This window comes from Cloeon dipterum, chromosome 1 (genome assembly GCF_949628265.1).
Source record: "Cloeon dipterum chromosome 1, ieCloDipt1.1, whole genome shotgun sequence".
NCBI lineage: Eukaryota > Metazoa > Arthropoda > Insecta > Ephemeroptera > Baetidae > Cloeon > Cloeon dipterum.
This window is the reverse complement of record NC_088786.1, coordinates 13,980,335-14,002,545: the sequence shown is the minus strand read 5'-3', so window position 1 is coordinate 14,002,545 and position 22,211 is coordinate 13,980,335. Positions and strand designations below refer to the sequence as shown.

Here is a 22,211-nt window from a genome sequence, read left to right as displayed (position 1 = left end):
TATTCACACCACCTAGCAGCTGAGCAGATCGCATATTTAGCTTTTTCCTTCACACCCGTAATCACGTGGAATAAATAATAGCGCCGGCTGCAGTGAACTTTTTACGGTGAAAAATTACGACCAACCTCGAGCGGTGAACGGTCATTAGAATCATTATTATTATATTGCACACGGAGAGTGCAGAGCGAGTATTATTTTTGATTGCACTTATCTGCTCCTCCCTCTGCTAATGTTAATTTGTGTCGGTCGCTCCAAGGATTTTATTGAGCCGGCGAGCGGCTACGATTGGCTCGTCTCGCCGCACGCAACTTTCAGAAAAAGACCATAGCGTCTCTCTCTCTCTCTCTCTCTCTCTCTCGCCGTGTTTGTGTGTGTATGTATAAATATATGTTGGTGTGTATATGCCCAACAGGCTGTGTGTTTGTGCACTTCTGAGAAAATCTCGTTTGGAGCTGCCGAGACTGCTGGATTAAAAATTAATTGCGAACATGAAGACGAGACTGCTGTGTGTGTGTTTCCCTTTTGTATTAAGTGGTTTCGTGTTTGCTTACATTTATGTGTGTTTTTGTGTGCGAGCGAAGCCACAGCCGCGCGAGTCTCGTTTTCTCACAAAACTATTAACCTCTGCCGTGTAAAGCGACGCCTCGCGCTCAAATTAATCAGCGCGGAATTCGCAACAAAGGCGGGAATTTTCATGCTCGAAGAAAGATGGTTGGCCGGGGTGCACATGGAGTGCGGTGTCAATTGGATTTTACGCCCTCCGTCACGTTTCCTCAATGATTGGCATCTGTATGAGGCTCTCGCGCGCGCGGATATTTAGCTGACAAAGCGGAGCTGCAAGTGTATATTATTTTTGTGCTTAAAGAGCGAGCGAGAGAGCCCTCTCAGCGCCCGTCTCTCTGTCTCTCCTCCAGCACTCTCGAGTGCAAAAATCATTCCACTCTGCTTGTGCCAGCTTCTCATGAAAGCAGCATTTATGCTAACTCGGCAAATAATATGCTATTCTTCGCGACGCTTTTGATTCGCCGCGCTCGAAATCCGCTTCGAGTGCCCCCCGCGAAGGTTAGACGTCAAGAGCGACCCCTTCGTATCCCCCAGCCAACTTCAAAAAGATTGACAGGCCGTCAAAAAGCTTCCAAAATGGTGCCAAGTTTAAATTGAAGAAGCTTATAATATACTAAAATAGATTTGAAAAAGGCAAAAATCTTCAATTATGACCTTTCCGAGAGCAAATAGTCTTGATCAATCAGTCAGTTTTTGCAACACAGTTTCCAAATAACGTGCAATATTTACGTCATGTGTAATTTGACCTGTGCCAAAGGAAAACGGCAAATATGGGATGCGAGAGGCGCACAACAACTCGTCGTCATTGGTGTGTTATTTACTCTCACCATGAAATCTCTTTTACTTTTTCAACGTATATAATAACACACACTTCACTCTGGAGGAGCCTGAAAGGCTCTCGCCACTATAATAACCATACCGGCAGTCATCATCAACAATTTGATTTTATTCAGAGGGCATGAAAATAATACACAGCGCAGAAAACTTCGCGTGTCCGGTACCAATTTTTGTGCTGGAAAGTCAGTCGCTGATGGAAAAGCGTGGATACGTTTTCGGTTCGGTTGGCGCGAGCAATAAATCTCACAGGTTGGTGCAATTTATCGGGACCGCGCGTATTTTAATATCCGCCTAGCTGCTAGTATAATAACGGTGGCGGCTCGCTCTTGAGGAAGGACAGCAGCCGGCCCCGAAACTCGGCTGCGGCATAGTTCACCCGAGGTGTATAATTTTGAGAGCAGCAAGGCTCTCTCTGGCATTATTTCGTAATGTATGCACGTATTATAAAAATGCCAAACGCTGAAAATATTACGTGGAGACGCACACACTGGCTGGCTGGTTGGCTCGTTCGCCGATCTATATAGGTTGCTGTGGCAGGCTTGGAAATGATATTGTGTTTAGTTTTTATACTGCCCAAAGGTGTGTTCAGTCAAGCAAAACTTTATAAAAGTAGCAAACCGGTCCATTTTCCACTCACACACTCGATCGCAGCATCCATCCATAGCTCCTCTCTTTCCGCTCGCTCTCTGCGACGGCTTTTTGCCAAGAGGAAAGTTTCACGACGGCGGACCAACCCTTCAGAATCAGCATTTTTGCTTTAAGTGACGTCTAAATGACATCGAGTGCATTTTACACGCCGAAAATTGATTCGCCGGCTTGATCCGATCGGATTACGGAACGCTGCTTTATGGCGCTGTCAAGAAGTATAAAACGTTGAGGCCTGTCTTGATAAGCGCAATAAGTAATTCTAATTGCAACAGCCCGAGGCACAGCACACTATCCCGGGATAAAATTCCGAATCCGTTCGAGCTGCATCTGCGCAATATCAGCAGACAAGATGTTTACTTTATTGCCGGTGCGCATTAATAAATACACATTCACACACCAATCTAATCTGAGCGTTAAATCTGCATTTGCATAATTTTATTTCCTGTCTGCCAATGGTCATATGATACTAAATCTGTGCGCTGCCCATCACATATGTTTGTGCATTTTTTCCCGATTCCGAATGGATTTTAATCTCGAATTTCACACCTGCGGAGACGCTGCAAATTGCAGTCGATTTTCTGGGTTTAACACACACAGCACATATATAGATCGCTCCAAGGGTGGTGTAAACTCGAATGATTGAGGCACGCGCTCTTTTATAGCCGCGGCGAGAGCAGAGTAAGCGGGGTCATAGTTTGCGTGACTGACTTGGGAGGAAAAACTCCCGAGGCCCGAGCGAGAAGCAAACGCAAACGGATGAATAAAACGTTGGGGAAAATCGATGAATCGACGAGCCCGAGAGTGAATCGTGTGTGTGTTCGTACGCAGCGCTGGAATAAAAAGAGAGCTTGTCTTGTCGGAATTTAAATTAACACGTTCTGATCTCTGTATATAAAAGAAGTCATAATGTCATTAAATCGTTTTTACCTGAAAAGTTGTGCTGACTGGAGGAGAGAGTGAGCACTGGAGCAGTTGTTACGTGATGCGTGGTGTATTGTCTCGGTGTGCGCGGTGATGTAAGTGAAAAATAACGCCGCTCGATTTGCGCACAACTATTTGTAATAAAATGCACGATGAGACAAAAAACAACAAACTGCTTGGCTGCTTATGGCCGCGAACAAAAGACTCTTTCTCTCGCCAACAGCAAAAGCATCAGTCAGTCAGGTGTGTGTGAATGCGCCGCGCGCGGTGACAAGAATTCACCCTGACAGGATATCAGAGGAGGCAATGTCATCTTTTTCTGCTCTACTGTGCTTTTTTAATGATCGCCGAGATGGTCCTGCTGTAACCGAAAAAGGTTTTAACAGCATTCCTTTTGTGTTTTTTAATCCAGCAGGGGCCGAACAAAGGAAGACGAAAGCGCTGCTCCAATCACCTTCTCTCTTGCCTTAATACTAAAAGTGGCTTCAGTTTCAAAACGCGCTTTTATTCGGTCGCTGCTGCCGGGGCGCGTTCCACTCAAGCTAATTCGCTTTGTGCACACCATTAAGGTGGGCGGATTATTGGTCCAAATGAGCAGCTTTACTGTGCCCTGATGGAAAGGTCATATGACACCCGATTGAAGAGACGACACGTTGTTCAAGCGGCAAATAATCACACAATACATCATCGTCGCAGTTTCTCTTTCATTGACTATTATATGGAAATTATTTTTACCATACTAGAATCACTATTACGCCGGCCTTCTTCATTGCTCGAATCATATATCGCCTCTAGTATTTTTACATTTTCCTCCACGCAGCTCAGCGGCCGGGTAATAAATATATAACATTGTGACGTCATTTTTACAACAGCTGTTATTTTTTATTGTGTCTACACTCATTGCATAATAAAGAGGCACACAGTGCACGGCCGCGCCGCACAGCTCTCCTGAAATTAAAAGTTTGCATCTGCAGCACCCAAACGTCTTGCCAGTGTACGAACAAACGCGGCGTGTGTACGTGTAGACGTTTTTAATGACCCCCTCGCCGCGCTGCCGCTGCTGGGAAATAAAAAGGTGCGCCGCGCGTCGCGTCGATAATAATTAAAACCGCTGGTGAGGGGAAATCCGTTTGCAGTAAAAACAACCCTCCTTTAATTCGACTACCAATTAGTGGGTTAGTGGGATTGCTGGAAAACACAAAATTTATTTATTTCAGATGCACGCACCCATAAATTTCCCTAAGGACCCTTTGATGGGAAAAATGGTTCTCATATATAGTGTGTTACAGGACAATTTTGGAGAAATAAAAATGAAAATGCCGTGTTTTAATGTCTCATTAGTTGGCGGGGATTTCAATGTAGGAATTCTCTCAACACTCGTTAGTTGATGTATCTGGTTGTCCAATCTGACCGAGCTTTGTCCTTTTTGTCCACAGCAGCGAGAATGTCGAGCAGCCAGGTGTGCCGGCCGCACTTCCACACCCCCCTGCATCCCTGGATGTCGGACACAAGCAAGCCGATGGTGCCGCACCCGTCGCACGGCTCGGCGTGGTGTTCGCCGTTCGGAGCCGCGTCGTCCAAGAACCCTGCGTCGACGCCGCACCCGTCTCCACCGGCCAACAACAGCAACAACCAGTCGCAGCAGCCGTCACTGCCACCCCCGCTGCCGCCGCACTCGTCGGCGGCCGTGCACTCCAGCCCCCACCACCACCTGTTTTCGTTCCCCCCGACGCCGCCCAAGGACGCGACGCCTGACTCCGTGACGCCGCGCAGCACCGCGGCCGACGTGGTCGCTGCCGTCGAGTCGTACCAGCAGGCGGTGAACGTGGTCGCGCAGGCCGCCATGCAGGCGGCGTCAGCGTCGTCAGCGTCATCGACCAGCTCGACGTCCAGCTCTACGCCAGCCAACAACATGGAGTGCGTCGACATCAAGCCGTCGGCCATGATCACCAGCCTGGGCAACTGCTCCAGCGGGAAGCCGCGCGAAGGTAGTGATGCCCGTTTCGCGGTGACCGCCACCAACACCACGACCAACACCACCCCCAGCTCGTCTAGTTCAACGTCCTCCTCGCCCCCGCATCACCCCCACGCCCACTATCCGTCGTCGTCTCACCACCAGAACATGCACTACCCTTACCACCACGGTGCTAGTCCCTCGGGCGATATGAGCCCCGGCTCGGCCTACGGGTTCCACCACCCGGCCGCCCACCACCACCACCACCACCACCACGCGGCTGCCACGGTGGCCGTGTTTGGGGCCAACAAGTCCCTGCACCCCGCCAAACCGAGGACGAAGTCCAGGTCCAGCGCCGGTAAGCCACCCTCTCAGCCAGTCTCGCTGAATAAAACTGAAAACATTCTCAAAACTAACAGCACCCCTGTACTCGACTTGTAACTGGTTCAACAGACTTTCTGACAAAATGCACTGTTTGGGACTGGTGTGTGCCATTCACAGCTGTTTACTAACTTTCCGAGCCACTAAATGCACATTCTGATCCAGGAAATCGGTCCATTTCGATAAAAATATCAAAGCAGGTCTGAGATTTGGTCATTATTACGTCAGAGTCTAACATCTGACGCTATAATTGCTTTATCTCTAGAACTATTGCTTCAAATGCTGTCATTATGAAATGTCAACTTACACTGCAGAGAGTATAATATTTCACAGTACGTGTCCTTTAATATCTACAATAATTGTCTGCTTAAGGAAAAAGGCAATATTGCACATCTGGGTAACCATTGCAAACTTGTTGATTTGTAGAGGATAAGTTATTAATGACTCTGCAAGGCAATTAATTCAGATTAACTTCAATACTTGATGCAAAAACCGTGCTCCTGGATTAGAATCTGCCACTTTTGATATTTATTATTGATGTTCAAACTATTCTTGATCTCCTTTTCTGGACTAATGCACTACCTTTCTCGTCAAACTAACCCGCTCCGGGGAGTTTTTGATTTTTTTTTTCCGCCGGCACATATTACAATCGGTCTTTTATTCATTTTCACCGCGCGCGGACGATTAATAACGCGCTTAACCTCGCCAGTCGGTGCCGCCGTGCGCGGCGGTTTTGATGGAGTGAAAGATAATCAATTTCGATACGATCAAACATAAATAATTTCATGATTGACATCTGATTAATGACACTGAGCGCGATCCACCGCTTTTTCGCTGCATTTAAAACAGACACGCCGGATCATATAACTTGAATGTATGTCGAAAGACAGTAGCTTTTAGATTTTCTCAGCGATTAAAAGCATGTAACATTGATATTTAGCACTGCAAAATGAAAGCTGGAAAAGAGCTGGAGATTATTAGTACAATATTTCTTTGTAGCCAACGCTAACAAAATGTTATTTTTCAGTAAATGCAAGTCTAAAATTGAGACTCTGTGCTTTACGAAATAAAATTACATGAATTTGGAATTTTTAATATTAAAAGCAAAATTTATGAAATCTATAGCTTGAAAATTCCAGTTGACAAAGAGTTTTTGTTTTAAACCAACTCGTCAATTAAAAACGCGTTCAAACTATGCACCCACTCAATTCCGCCGGTTTCAGATTTTTTTTATATAAATTATATAGCATCCGCGGTGCATGTGGGAATCTTCCTGTGTCGGTGAATGCGCCCGCAGTGCGGTGCAACGCGATCCTTTGAGAGGATTTTGTACACACATGGCGCCGCCGGCACGAGAAAGACAAAAGACCCAAATGAGAGTGTGTGAGTATGCGCGCCCAGAGCAAATTGCGCTTACAGGCGCCGGCCGCATCCCGTCCATCCTTCCGCCTTCTTTCAAACATCCTTTCTTCACCGCCAAAGCCTTATTTTTTGCGACCACATCTCTATGGGTGAACGATGAAAGGCGCACACTTATCTGATAATCAGATGGCGCCAATTAATATGCGCGCGGGGGCAAAAATTAATTCGTCGTGTGTGGCTCACCACATGAAAGGCCTCGTTTCGCTCTATTAGTGGCTTGCGTTGGTGGCGGCAGCGGCGCCGGGCGCGAATCTATGTAATTACTATTTAGAAATCAACTCGGCCGGCGCGATTAATTCGATTGTACGACCCCTTCAGTTAATACAAACACACGAGATAGAGTCCCTAATCTGAAACGAGTCAGCTGCTCTCGCATGTTTAGAGAGGGCGGGCGGCGTTGCGTCAAACGCGGGGGTGTGGAAAACCACAAGGGTGCAGCCGACGACGCATCCCCCGTGCATTTTTAACATGCGAGCTGGCTCCTCTCGTGAGTGGATTGTTTTTGCTGTTAACAAGTCGGCCGGCGAGACTGAATTAATAGCGTTCGACAGGGGGCGATAAATTGTTTGTAAATAGTAATGGGAAAATAGGGGTTTGTGGGCCAAGCAGGTGGCAAAGATTGCACTCAACTTGTGGGGAGTCTGCTGAGCGATTTTCGTCTTTTGTTTCACCCACAATCAGTATAGTCTGTGAAACCGTTTAAGTTCAAGCTCGAACGAACAATTATTCAAAACAAAAGGCGAATTTCGGGACTGATTGAGGGTACCCATGTTTAGGTGGCTGGACTGATGCAAAATCTTGCTCCTCCTCTTTTGACTCTGTCTCTGGTGTTAATCACAGAGAGAATGCTGGTGGTGAGACACAAATTTCCTTTTTCCTAACACCGTAGAATTAATCACACCGCATGCTGCTTCTTCTTTCATTCATTTCATACGTTTTCCCTCTTCTCTCGCTTGCTCGATCCATCAATTTCCCGTTTTATTTGCTTTTTTCTCTATCTCTCATTCCCCGACTGTTCCCTGGTCGAACTTGCATAACTCATATATCTCTTTTTTGTCTCTCCTCCACCCGCAGAGGGGCGAGAATGTGTCAATTGTGGCGCAACCTCGACACCCCTGTGGCGCAGGGACGGCACCGGACACTACCTGTGCAACGCGTGCGGCCTCTACTACAAAATGAACGGCCAGAATCGACCACTCATCAAACCGAAACGAAGACTTGTAAGTATCACTAAAGTTTCTTGCCTCGCTTGACCGCAGTGCTGCTACTTGTCAATTAATAGGAACAGAGTGGAATCCGAACCACGCCAATTAATCCTCGAGAGAGAGAGGCGTGCACATAAAATCCGATCCCTTTCTCGGAATTAAAAATAAGATATTTCCCTGAGCGAAGGAACAAGCGCACACGTGAGAATAAAATGTCAACATTTATTATTTCGGAGGGAGGCGGAGGGAAGAGCGCAGGAAAAATAATCAGCCCGCGCGACCGGCCAGGGTTATCATAAATTACAGAGTACCTGATGAGGACACAATGTTGTACAACACACGCGTTTAGTGATAAATTTTTTATCTCCTCGAGAGCCTGGAAAGCGTTAACTAGGCGGTTGTGTACAGAAATTTATTGGCCACCATTAAAAAGAACCTGATGTGTCCGTGCAGAGTCTGGGATAAAATAAAAGGTTTAGAATATCATCTATTAGATTGGAATTTCCACCGAATCTTTCTAACATGTCGACGAGGTTCTGCTAATTAAATTGCTGTCGCGCGGATTGACGAATCGCGACCGTTCGCACGCATGTTAATTAGGCGTCGCGTTTCCACCTGTGTAATTCATCATCAGGGGGTTATTTGCGCGCTTCCTCAGGTGGACAGGAACAGAAAACACCGGCCTCTCCATCTCGTTTAATTATATTCATTTTCGAGCAACGCAGCGGCAACAACCACAACAACAAGACAACCAACCGCGCAGCTCGCTCCCCAGGCAGGTGTTTCTCTTTGTCTTTACACCTGTGCGTATGAAATCCAAGACGCCAAAAAGCTTTCAGGGAATTTTATTATATAATGCTGCGTTAAATCATCATTTCATGCTAATGATACACTTTCCCGGGATTTTGTGACCGTTTTTGCGCGAGCTATAATAATCGATAGTAGGAAAAAGCTTGAAAGGTGTTTCTCTATTCCAAAGGTGTGGTGTGTCACCTGATATTTTGGAACCCTCATGGAGCAGTCGAATATGTCGACCCTAAAAAGAGAAATAAATCCTAAACTACATCACTTTGGCTGCAACAGGAAAATAGACCTCTTGTGTTTTGTGAATTTTCGTATATTACGGCAGGGACGTTTATGTGTTTTCCGTTTGTGGCGGTTGTATATATAAATGTATAAATGCAGCAGGGAAGCCAGGGGCGGAAGATTACTGCGGGTAATTTATTGCCGGGGCCTCTCCAGCAGTGTCTCGCTCGCAACCCTCCCAATGAAGCGAGCAGAAATCCAATTTTAAATCTAGGAAACTGGCAAAACATGCGTGCTTTGTTTAGTATTATTACGCACTCTCCCATACTTATTAGCTGGATCCAAGTATGGTTGGTTTTCCTGTAGTCGGGTGAAATTCTTTCTTGAACCCGTCCTCGTTTACTGTCGAACCTTTTGTTTTACTTTTTTTAATTTTTCTTGTTTGGCTTGCTCGTGCGAATAGTAAAAACTTTAATTAAAAATCAATGACTTTAACACAGGAGAACATTCAGCTCATACTATAAACAGATTCTAAGACATCCAATTCAATTGAATTGTTTAAGAATTTGATTAGATTATCTTCGTCTAAGAGTAGGAGCGAATACGAGAATATTAACCACATCCCACTTATTCGAAGCAGCCCCAAAGGGTTAAAGCGAACGTGTTCTCGGAGTGGGCTGCTAGAAAGGGCCGGGCACGCACTCGCTACTTCAGATGCTGCTGTTGTTGTTGTGGCAGTGCTCGTAGCGGTTTGTTGTTTAATATAAATTGGTGTGCCAAATTCATATCATTATGTACGGCGCAGTCGGGCCAATATTGGAGGCAGCCGGCGGCAGCAGAGGGTAGCTAGCTCTCTGTGGCTGTGTCATAACTCACCCATTCCGCGGTTTGCCAACTTTTGCCCATCCACTTTTATTATTATTAAGTGCTCGCTCTCGGCCAGCTTTTTAGCAAAACTCGCAGCGAAATTACAGCCGGCGCGCACTTGCAGCCAATTCAGATTATGGTCGCTATTATTGTTGTTGCCGCGGTGGCTGCTGGACAATTATTTTGATTTATGCTCTGGAAAATAATGCAGTAACCGCCAGTAGCAGTAAATAATATTATTTTACGCGCATCCCGTGGGCAGCGCTTCGCGATTCGATTTCTGCCCTTCAAATTGCTCGGCGAGTGTCACGCCGAGTGATGGATGCCCTCGATGTTGGGCGGCAAAGTCTCCTTCGTCGGAATTCGCAGCATTTACCGTTCACGTATAAAGAGTGATTTCTATCAGAGGACCAATATTTTAAAAATAATTCATTGAAAGAGTTACTTTTTACTGCTGATCGAAAGTTTCCAGACATTTTTATAGCGTATGATATTATTTTGAAACAAATTGTTCTGTTAAATTTGCTCTTGCTGCCGAATTGAAAATTTTTCTTGTCGCAGTCCGTTGATTGAAACAAGCAGAAATAAAAATTTCTGCTCCCTCAATGCTCCTCCAGTTGTAACTCTAACAATAAGCCATTATATGATAAATTCGGATTTGGCTTGTGAATCGTTCGCAACTTCCCTTTGGTGGTGCTCGGAGCAAGAGGGGAGTGGCTGGCACGGGCCTTGGTAGTCATGACAACACCACGGCTGCACTCGTACATACACACACACTCGCTGGAAGCACCCTCATGACGCTTGCGTGCTGCCAAAGATTTTCCGACACATTTTCCACGACGCGGGGTGCATGTTTGCAACGAGAACTGACAAGGGCAGGCCCCATTCAATTTGGCAAGCCTTTGTGAGGCGCGCGCGAGGCGACACAGACATCTGAAGTGGCTGCTTTTGCTGCTGCTGCTGCTGCTGCGCGGAGCCCCAAATATAATGAACTTTGCTGGCGGTTGGTGCGCGGCGGCGGTTCCGGCTCGCCATTCGGAAAATTGCGACAGGGGCGACGTGGAAATTGCGGTTTGCTTTTGCCTGACAAAGTGCGCTGGGGCGCAGGAGGGTTTGTTCAATTTAAAAACCACAAAAGATGCTATGAAGTGTCGATATTATTCAGTTCTGATCGCTCCTTTTTGTGCAAATCAGATTTTTTATTCAAGCGGCATTGTTGTGTAACATTTTATTTCCATATCATTTTCATAAAAAAACATTTGCATTTTACAATGTTATTGAAATATATTAATGGAACTTTTTTCTGATGAATGATAATTTAACATCAAGACGCTTCCTTGAAAACCTTGAATCTTAATTTTTTTATTTAGAATTATTTAAAAAAAAATAATAATAATATTGCCTTGTTAAACAGGAAAATATTATTCAAAACACTTATGAATTTTGTAAACCTATCAAGAAATGCATTTTTCAAATTTGAACCTCCATTTGTCGGAGATAGTGGAAGGGGGGCAGGCAAGCAGCCACCCGAATTTAAATTTTCATATGGAGCGGGCGGGCAGATCGATGGGCGCTGGCGAAAGTGCGAGTTATTTCGTTACGCGCGCGTTTGTATGTGTCGCCTCACGCGAGCAAAAGTGTAACAGCTCTTTTCAGTCGCGGCGGCACTCGCTCACCTCTCTTCTCTTTTCTGCGTTGTGTATGTGTAGCGTAGAGGCGTGAGCGGCGCGCGAATTGCTGCTCTCTGCAGCGCTCTTTTCTTCGCAACAAATTTGCCTGCTCTATAACTCGCCCGCTCGCCTCCTTTATTATATGGAAACAGCGCGGTTTCGATCAATTTATTGCAAATCCATTTTAGCAGCAGCAGCCGCACCCTGGCTCTGAAATAAACGGCGGCAGCGCCGCCAGCAGCGTTTTGTATTATGTTGTATACGCGCGAGGAGAAAGAGAGACGCTGCGCGGCTCGTCTGCCACTTTATATTTATAATCACTTGTTAATTAATGAAGCATCGCGATCATTACATTTTGTAACGGTTCGCTTATAATTAGTTCGACACAGCCGAGTTTTTGTGCGGAAAACGCGATCATTTTCATGACCTCACCGAGTGACGGTGGAGTTAATTGCCATTTATTAGTGATTGGGAAACCACAACACACAGTCGTGTGCGGAAAAAAATCATATGGTAAATGGCAGGTGACAAGAGAAGCAGAAACGTCGCCAGCTGATTGGGTTGATTTATCGACAGGCACGGCGAAATAATGTAAGAGGAAATTAATTTCCCCCCGGACAACTATGTTTCAATAATGAATATGGCAATAATAATCATAACGAACTGGTTTTCTCGATCAGAGCAGAGAGTAATGCTGCGTTAATTGGACGACGTTTTGCATATTAGAAAGGAGCACTTTTATTGCTCCCTGCAGAAATTAATGGATTACCCATTAATTGGCCACTGCTGATTGGTTTCCGTTCAAATTGCACTTTTAATTGCACTGCTCATTAATCTTTAACGACCCGCGCGCCGTATAAGCTACGGACAAATTGGGCACTAAAACACGACTCGAGTGCTTTTTTGTGTCAACACAAGTTAAACTCCTGGAATCGTATTAACATCCAGTGAAGACGCAATTATCAAAACAGTCAGCACAAGTTGTTATCGAGCCGAGTTAATCTCTCAATGCCAATCAGCGCGGCGGTATGAAAATGAAACCATGCAAACACGATTGTCTATAATCGTCGCGCGCACCGCGAGTGTCGATTTCCGCGTAAAAACGCGCGTGTAAGAGTTGAGGTGAATGTTGTAGGTGGATATATATTGACCCAATTCAGCCTGCTGCTAGGCCGCGTGTTGAAATATCCAGCTGACCATACAGCCTGCTATGCCACGGCATGTATAGTCTGCTCTCGTGTATAATAGAGGCGCAGCTCAATATGCTAATTAGGAGCGGAGCGCGCCGCGGTGGAAGAGTATAATGCTGCTATCCTCTCCGTGCATATACTTTTCAATCAATGCTGCGCTGTCTTTTTAGACTATTAGACATGCAATCAAATCGCGGAACCAAAAACTACGAATAAATTTGCGGTGGAGCGAGAGTCCTGTTTATCTAGATTCACTCATCTCGGCGCCCGGGCCCAATTCATCATAGCCTCATTGTGGTGTTGGCGGTGCACGCCGAGGCGTCTAATTTGCTAATGGACGGCCGTTTAATTCGAGAGCACCTAACACTGGTTTTGAAACGAGAGCGAGTGGACACCTGAAACTTTCAAATCCGAGCGTCCACAGCAGACTCTCCTTCCGAGAGAAACTTGACTGATCATTGACCAACTCAGTTTTAATTTTGTGTTCGCCAAGCACCAAGGATATTCACCTCTGCTGCTTGAATAATTGATTTTTCAGTTTTGACACCGCACAAGGCGAAAGTCAAAGAAGCAAATGTCAAAAGCACGCGGCGCCGAGAACGTCTTTCCCCTTTTGTCCGATCGCGTTAGTGCATAGGTTTTTGCTCTTACAAATAAGACGTACGAGCCCTGCGAGTGTGTTATTATTATTTACAGCACCAACGAGGATGACCTCATGACCCGCAGCGTTCCATCTCTCGAAATAACACACAATGGGCCTCCTCTCGCTCTGTGTAAACAAACATATTGTCTGCATCGTATTGAATTGTGTGTGTGTGTGTGTGTGTGTGTGTGTGCTCGCGGATGATTTCATTTATTACCCAGCGCCTCCATTTTCACATGCTTATACTTTTTGGAGAGGGCAGGGTAATCATGCCTGTTTAATGACTGGTATCAGCCAGCGTGGCACTTAATGATCGGCGCGCCACATCTCATTACTGTTATTGGCATCAGCTGTGTGCGCATGGGAATTCGATGGGTGATTACAAAATTTCGCCCAAGACGCACGAGAAAGAGAGACGAGACGAGACGGGGTGAAAGCAAGTGCCGTGATTGCCTTGCCCTCTACAATAATTGCAGGTGAAATTGCGCATTTCATAAACACATAACTAATTTTTCAAAAACAATTTTGTGGATGAATATGGAAGCCTAACGTAACCTCCAAGGAATGAAAAATAGTTTATCCCCCGTCTTTTTGGGCTTCCGAAAGTTAATTTTATTTACTTTCTACCATACAAACAAAAGGTGTTGAAACTTGACTTTCAAGAAATTGGCAAGCTTTTATCCAAGTTCGACCCATTTGCCTCGTTTTTTTTATCCAAACCATCGAAAAAGGCTGAAACAATCGTCACAATAATTATTTCATTTCATTTCTGCTTGGCAGCACCGCAGTGATTGACTTGGCTGGCTTTCTTTTTATCAGTTGTCGATCAGAAATTTGGTAGCACGACTCGCTGATGAGTGATAACATTTCCATGCGCGCACAATCAAGGCCTTTGTTGCCTGCGGTTATGATATCTGCCTTTTTGTTCATTTATCCGCGTCCTGAAAAAAATAACACAAAAGAATCAACGTTTCTCGTGATTTTTACGGCGTGGTTGGCAAAAAACGGCACCAAAATGTTTATTACGCGCGGATCAATCTGCCGGTTTCATCTGTCTGCGTTAATAAACACACGGCAGCACGATGAAAGGCAGCCCGAGATTTATCCGCTGATTGCACTTGTAAACAAATACTCCGTCATTATTTGTAATTACACCGCAGGTGCATCGCCCAACACGCAGCCGAGATTTGATCCGCAGCGATCGATAAGCGGCCCCCGAATTGTCAATTTGTTAGTTTTGCGCGGTGTACACGCCGAACGGCTCTAACTGTAAATGAAATTCCCTCTATACATGTGCTCTCTCTCATCGTCCAAACGAAAACAGCTGACTAGGGCGTGGTGGCTTCGGCTCGTTCGTTCGGTTTAATCTGCCCGATTTCACGATTGGAAACACTAGCCATACGAATGAGGAACAACTAACTACGAGCACTCCACAGGATCGATTTTTATTATTATTTGGTACTTTAAAGAGGACAGCAGTCCTAAAACAGTTGCGGCCAGAGACAAACTCGTCCCGCCCCAGATCATTGACAAATTGCGTAGATCACTTTGGTTAGCAAAATTGAGACCAAACCCTGACTTTTTGTTTAGTGACAAGATTATTTCCTCGCATAAAAACAATTCACTGAGAGCAGAGCTATAGTAAGTCTTTCAAAGATTTTTTAAAGGTTGACCCTGAGTCTTTTTTTCAGCTAAACTTAATAACTGCATTGGGAGCGTTAACATATGCATATATTATCTCACGTTCTGTCAGATAAGCCTTATTACATTATATGCTTGATTAATTGGCAAATGAACAGAATTGAAATTCAAATTACCTTGCAATCCAACTTTGAAATATTATCAAAGTCAGTTAGCTGTGGCTAATTCGTGTATATCATCACGGACAAGTGGCCGCGCGCGATAAACACACACACACACACTCACAGTGGCTGCTTATCAAGGCAACATTTCAATTTTCGGGTGCATGCATGTCGCCAGCGATTTAATTAGCCGCGGTGAGTACGAGCGCAGATAACACGGCGCCGCGATAACATCTTAATAAACAAGATTTTCTCACTCGATTAAAATCGCTTAAAAAATAAATTTTGAAATGATTATTACAACTAGCTGTCGTGAGATTTTCTCCTGCGCTGCTGGCTGTGGTCGTGAAAATCTCGTTAATAAAAAATAATATTTAACAGCTTAACTACGTACACACACGCGGGCAGCAGAAGAGAGCAGGCCGGCTATTTTATGTGTATTGAGCCCGCTTGTTGGATGCTGCAGCAGCCGCGCGGCCGACCATTATAACCTGTCTTTTTAATTACCAACCACCAACATTAATAATATTTTTATTTTCCTTCGTATATAACGTGCATGCCTTTCTTAAGCCATCGGCGCGGATTTGTTGTTACACTTTCAATGGCCCTTTTATTTTATTTTATATATACACACACACACACACACATCGAAGAGCGAGAGACCTGTTTCTCGACCAAGTGTTGTGGATCGGTTTTTGACAGCATTTTATGATTCGTGGCGCGCCGAATTCCGTTTTCCGATTCCAAAGGTGCAAAAAGAGGCGCGGAGATGACGAAACACGCCATAATTCATTACCGCGTGCTGCAGGAGTAGCAGAGTATTTTGAAAAGCGCGCGGGACAGCCGCAGTGTATGATGTATAAATAATTTATTTATTTGCGGTGGGCGTTGTGTGTGCATTGCTCTTAAATAGGAACTGTAACAGTGTGTGTATTGTAATGCGAGCAACAGCACACGACGGCGAGCATTCTCATATATTTGCATAATGACATGTGTACGGTAGTGTGTTCTCTAAATCATATTTATTAGCGTATGTGTTTGTGCACTCTATGCACATGCACTGCGCGAAACAATGATATAATGCACTTGGATTACGGCTAAATAAATATTATACAAACACACAGATGCTGGCTTGCTGGTTGCATCCACAAAGCAATTGATGACCGCGATTCTCGGAACGGCTCATATTGTCGTCACTTTTAAATGCGGCTGAATGAGAAAGAACATTAATAGTGCACACTTGCTCTTCTCGATTTTGCTTTCAATGGGCAAAAAGATGCACTGCTTCTTAATTGGATTTATGGCCACTGCAAGTCTATACAAATAAATTATTCTTCGTAAAAAAAAACACTCGAATATGGATGAAACGAAGAATCTGACTCCTTTAATATTTAATTTCAACCTCAAAATCTCTTGGGAAATCTAGTACGAATGTTCGTTCTGATTTGCGTCTTCCTCTCCTTCTGAATGAATTAATTCCGGTCCTGATTTAATGGCAATAATAATTTTTCCCTTTCTCACCCCCATAGGACCGAGGGAAGTGCTGGAAAGGTACATATACGCAACGCCGGATAGCAATAAATTTAATATGTTAATGCGCGTGCCTGGAAGGTGTTGTAAAAGCTCTCCCTTCTTTCCTTTTGTTTTTAATGAGATTTGCCGCACATTTTTACCTTAACACTTCTTGTCGTGCCCAAGGCGGCCCTTATCATTATCCCAATTGGAGAGGGACAAAAGTTATTACAGTCATCGCTCGCGGTTGACATTATTTTTCTCTGGTGGATAAAATTCTCGCTGAGGAGGAAGAAGCAGAGAAATATTTTCGTGTAAGATCATAAAAATGTTATGGGAGCAGTGATTCTCTCGGCGGACATACACACACTATGCGAGATGTTTTATGGTCGAGAGAATAAATCCTGCAGTGTGTGTGTGTGGAGTAGAAAGAGAGAAAAAGCGAGGAAAAGTTTTATACTTACAACACAGCAGTTGGAGAGGGCCAATTGCCGCGCGTGCATATAAAAGCTGAAATTTTATTCGACGAGGAACTTTGGAAGGTGCGCGCATTGTCTCTCGGCCCGTGTGTTTATTGCCTTCGAAAATGATGCAATAAAAATCAGGCAGGAATGAAATATACTTCCAGCGCACCGATTTAATAAGAGGGGATGGGTGCAATTAAATGGAAAATCGTAAATATTCAATTCGAACGGCTAGCAATTTTATTATATGGAGAGCAGCCTAATTAGCCTTCTGGTTCCTTTGAGGAACAGGCCTTTCGCCTGGCCAAAACTTTGCTATTGATTTGCTTTTATATTTTTTTCACAAAACGTGCTTACTGTCAGCAGTAAACATTTGAGAAATCTCAAGAGATTTATAATAAGCTGAATCATTCTCTAGGATTGTTCTAGATATACCTAACAAAAGAAGAAACATTTTTGTATAATGCTAGCTGTTGTCATTATATAAAGTTAATACAATGACTCTTTGGCATTATCAGAAATTAAAATTAGGTGATGACAAATCTATTTAACGTTTGAATCACTCGATAAAAAGCTCTCATTTTTAGTGTTAATTTATTTTATTCTGCAGTTCTATCTTGACTTTTTTGACAGTCATCAAAAGTGCCTCAAAACGCGGAACCTGCTGATATTCATATATTCAAAGAGGAAGGCAGGTGTGCTGCCATTTCTCTTTCTCAGTAAGCATTTCGCTGCTATTTTCATTAACCTCTGCTCTGCGCTCAGCTCCGTGCAAGGGGATTTTCCTTTCTCGCGTGGTGCAGCCGATTGTTGAGCAGCACGAGTTACATTATTTATTACCCCGGAGGAGCGAACCATTGATCAAGTGCGAGACTGGCGGTGTGCAAAGTGCGCTAGCTGCTAACGGTGAATAACGCGCGCCGAGAGTTTTTGAGCCGCGAAATTTATGATTTCGGCCTCTGAAAGTAGAAACGCGGTGGCGTGACCAGAGAGGGTGGATGAACCAGTGCAAGAGAAGCTCACTGCAAAGATCTGAGTTCTACAACTGACTCACCAGCCTCCAACTTACATTAAGACAGATGATATTCACAGGTGCAGAACACATAGTACATATATGTATATGTGTGTGTGTGTGTGTATACTTTTTATCTGAGGAACGAATATTCTAAAAAGCTTTGGCTTGTTAATTCATTCATTTTTGCTCTTCGAAATGCAGATCAGCAAGTACTCAAAATAAATTCTGATATTGAAAAACAGGAGAATGCAATTTTTCAAACTAAAATTAGTGCTAATTCATTGCCTTTACTGTGTTCTGATCACCATTAATCCAGGCAGACTCGATATATTGTTTGTTTCCAAGAAGAAACTGCGGTCGGTGCGCACGCCAGTGATAATCGCCCATTTTAATCTTTTTTACGCCTAATAAGCTTATAAAGCATCAACTAATTGCTCGCTGGCTCGCGAGTATCACTCGAGACGCAGGCAAATACAATTATGCTCGGTCGCATGTTCGTAAATAAGGCTTGCTCAATCGATCACTGTCACTAAAAAGCAGCACAATTCCTTCACGTCAACTGGAGAAAAGCTCAACTTGCCAGACGGACTCTCAATTCCAGCACTCGCTCTCTATCAGTGAGTAGCACGCTGGAAAAAGTCTTGAATAACACGCATTTTTGTCCTCTAATTGCACCGTTTGCCTCCCATACACGCCGTGTGTGTTGACCAGCGCAACGCCTAAATTATTGCTCTCTCAGCGCCAGTCGCGTATGGGTGTTAATAAATTAATTTTAATTGAGACCCACCCTGCGCGTCATAAGTGAGATATTTCTCCGACTACTATAAAATACGCTTCAGAGCGGGAGCGGTTAATGGAGAGGCGCAAAGACTGCTCAACGAAAAATTATTACAAAATATCGAACTAAGATCTGCAGAAAGATCTTACGTATTAGAATTTATTTTTAAATTAACACTTGCCATTTTAATAACCGACCAAAGTCTTTCACAGTTTGGACAGGACCTGAAGTTTTGGAAATGATTGCAAAAAATAATATAGTGTCAATTATTAGTGCTATTTTCAAATGTAGTTGATTGATACTAATTTTTATTTTTCAGAAAATTCAACTGCCTGAAACTCAAAATTATGTAACACTAGTTTAATTTATCAAAGTCGTTTGGTTAGTTAAACGTGGATATTCCAGTTCCCACACTTTATGGTACAAATGTAATTTTTATTACTCACTGCACTATTTCATACACAAGCTGAAGCGGATATTTTTTCTTTGGCACACATTTCAATCATAAACATGTCAAATTGATTTATGATTTTGCAACCTAGTTGCAAGTTGCAGCACTTCAAAATGATGGTCTACAGAGCAAAAATATAAATTTGAATCTGTCAAGTCAAAATTAGAGCACCGAATTCCACAAAGGTACTATTTTCATGATTTTCTAGAACTATTCATGCATTTTTCTGTCATTCCAGTCAGTCTAACAATTTTACTCGACAAGTAGACACATGCGCATAAATATATCGTTGTGGTTTTTAATTCATAATGTGTGCTTGCGCTACCGTTTGCGTGGATGCGGTGAGCTAAAGCAACGTGTTGGATTTAATTCCATGGTACTCTCGCTCGGGCGGCGCACTCCGGGGGTCCTGCCTCCAGACCGTGTTGTGAATTTTTCAATATAATGGGATTATCGCCCTGAATTATTATGTTTCTATTGTAGTTCATTCGACCACAACTTAACTCTCCGTAAAAGCGTAGAAAATATAAAAAACAAATTTTATCGTTTTATTAGAAAAAATTAAGTCCTTGTAGAGTCAAAAGAGATTAAAAAATTTTCATTGTGTTTTATATCTTTCAATTATGGACACCCTAGTTTAAAAATGATGGCCTTTCTAACTTAATTAGCGGTGTTATTGGGACCCGATGAACTCATAGCCCACGGGATGCGCTGAGCAGAAGTTAAAAAAAAAATAGAAAATTAAACTACAAAAATTAGGCATGAATTTTTGCAGGATACGTCCCGCATAATTGATTCCCGATGCACAATTAGCCTGTGAGCCACTCCACTTTCCAGCAGATGTCTGAGGAATTCCTGAAGCATTTTTCACATTCCTCTACGCGATTGGGCCGCGGGTGAAACTCTTTTTATGCGCATATGTAAAACCAGCACTCTGCACGCGATATCGGTAAAGCGCTTTGGAAATTAGAGAGGAAAAAATCTGACTGACTGAGAGAGTATAAAACCGAATTATGTCTCGCGGGCATCGCTCGATCGCTGAGGCCGAGACTGGACTGACGCGGAGAGCCGGAATATAATAAAGGATTAATGTATGAGGAGGCGAAGCAGCAGGTTATTTCGCCTCTCCCTCTTCCCAAGTGGAAAATGTGCGTATATAATATTAAAATGTTTATGCGCTCCAAAATTTTTAAATTTAACATCTTCATTAATGGTGCGGGAGAATCAATATTTTGCCCGCCGCGTAATGAGAGTTGTAAATCATTAATTACCATAAAGCAGTCGCCGGGTGTCCGCTGGCAAAATATGTATTTATATAGCACGTCGTTAAATAAAAAAGAGGTGTTTAAAGAGGATTGAAACTGCAGAAATTATGGGAATTCCGTCAACCTATTAAATGAAATTCATGTCAAATTTTTCGTGTATTCATTTTTGAGGATGCCAATAGGTCAAAAGCAATTATTTCCGAAAAATGAGGTCAAGCCTCAACAGTTGTAGCTTCCTTTAGTAACAAAATACATTATATTTCGATTTTTGGACAGTTTGACATTGTTATTTATTCAAATGAGGTGCTAATGAACCGATTATTACTAAAAGTTTTGACTACTTCCCAAATTAAGAACATAATATTTCATTGCAAAAAGTATCGATCCACTTTAATGCATTTAGAGGGTCGGCAATGTCGGCATTGAGACATCAGTAGAAGCTGTTTGTCATAATTCTGCTAACCTTTGACACAAAGCACTGATACTTGCGGGGCGCCCGCATGAAAATTGACAATTTAATGCGCGCATTAGCGGCCCAACCGAAAAAAACTTGTCGGCCGCTCGCTGTTAATAATAATAAAACGTGTGTGCGTAATTTTGGCAGCGTCAGCCGCCAAGCTACCGCTGCGCTGAAACGAAATGAGATGTAGAAAAATGAATCGGTGGCAGAACTGGTCCTTTTTGCACGCGTTTCCAGGGCGGAGGCCGCGCACGAATTATTTTATTCTGTGGGGGAGCGCTAGATCGCTGGAAAAGGAGTGGCAAGCCGCTATTTCTTAATTTAATGCTCTACTTTGAACGTATTCACGATTTTTGCAACTCAAAATGCCAAAAAGACGGTTTGGCCCTTAAACATTCAGTTTTCATGTTCTAATAATCAACCACCCAGAAACTGTGAATTGTACTTTCATACTGTATATTTGTTTATTCTTGCAAAGTCAATAACTAAATATATTTGCAACTGTAGTTTTTGTTTAAAAATACATTCAAATCAATTTGAGACAAACAGTAAAATATTCTTCTATACACAAGTTCTTGCTGTGTAAGTTGTATTTTGAAAATTTTATTAGATCGTGAAATTTCCAGAAAGGTTAACGCCTCGATGACAGCTGAAATCCAATTTAAAGCCGCACCTCCGACCGTGTGACAAATAGTGTACGCTGGGAGTAAAACGATAAATAAAAATATGGAAATTTTTAATTCAAACGTGGCTACCTCACTTTTAAATTAGATCTGGCCGACAATCGAAGGCTGGTTCGCGTTTGTTGCTGTCCTCGAACCCTGTGCGGGAAGAAACGCTCTCTTGGGTCGGCAGCTCGTTTCGAACGGCACATTAAAGAGTGTACAAAAGATAACCTTCTGCTATATAATAACAAGGAGTGATGTTTCGCTGATAAGAATCGAGTTATGGAGAAAAGCAGCAGCAGCGGCAGTTTGTCGCTCTTTCTTTCTTTCGCTCGCTTTTCCGCCCACGGTGTGTTCATACGTACACACAAACAACGCCAGCCTGTGGCAGACACAGCGCGCGCTGAATGGGTTTGTGTTTACTTACTTGTCTGTCAACCTCATCTCGCACCAACCCAAACACCATTTCCC

At 43.6% G+C, this 22,211-nt stretch overlaps 1 protein-coding gene across 4 annotated transcripts in view; it reads left to right on the top strand.

The window, feature by feature from the left end:
- LOC135934998 (GATA-binding factor C-like) overlaps nucleotides 1-22,211 on the top strand; it is a 59,483-nt gene that overhangs the window by 12,945 nt on the left and 24,327 nt on the right. For 2 of the 4 annotated variants that reach the window (XM_065477037.1, XM_065477029.1), the window contains exons 3-5: nucleotides 4,407-5,282; nucleotides 7,504-7,581; nucleotides 7,802-7,947. In XM_065477037.1, coding sequence (XP_065333109.1) covers nucleotides 4,407-5,282; nucleotides 7,504-7,581; nucleotides 7,802-7,947 — 1,100 coding nt within the window. The remainder of the gene's footprint in view (nucleotides 1-4,406; nucleotides 5,283-7,503; nucleotides 7,582-7,801; nucleotides 7,948-22,211) is intronic. The other 2 variants (XM_065477053.1, XM_065477045.1) reach the window with 2 other exon arrangements.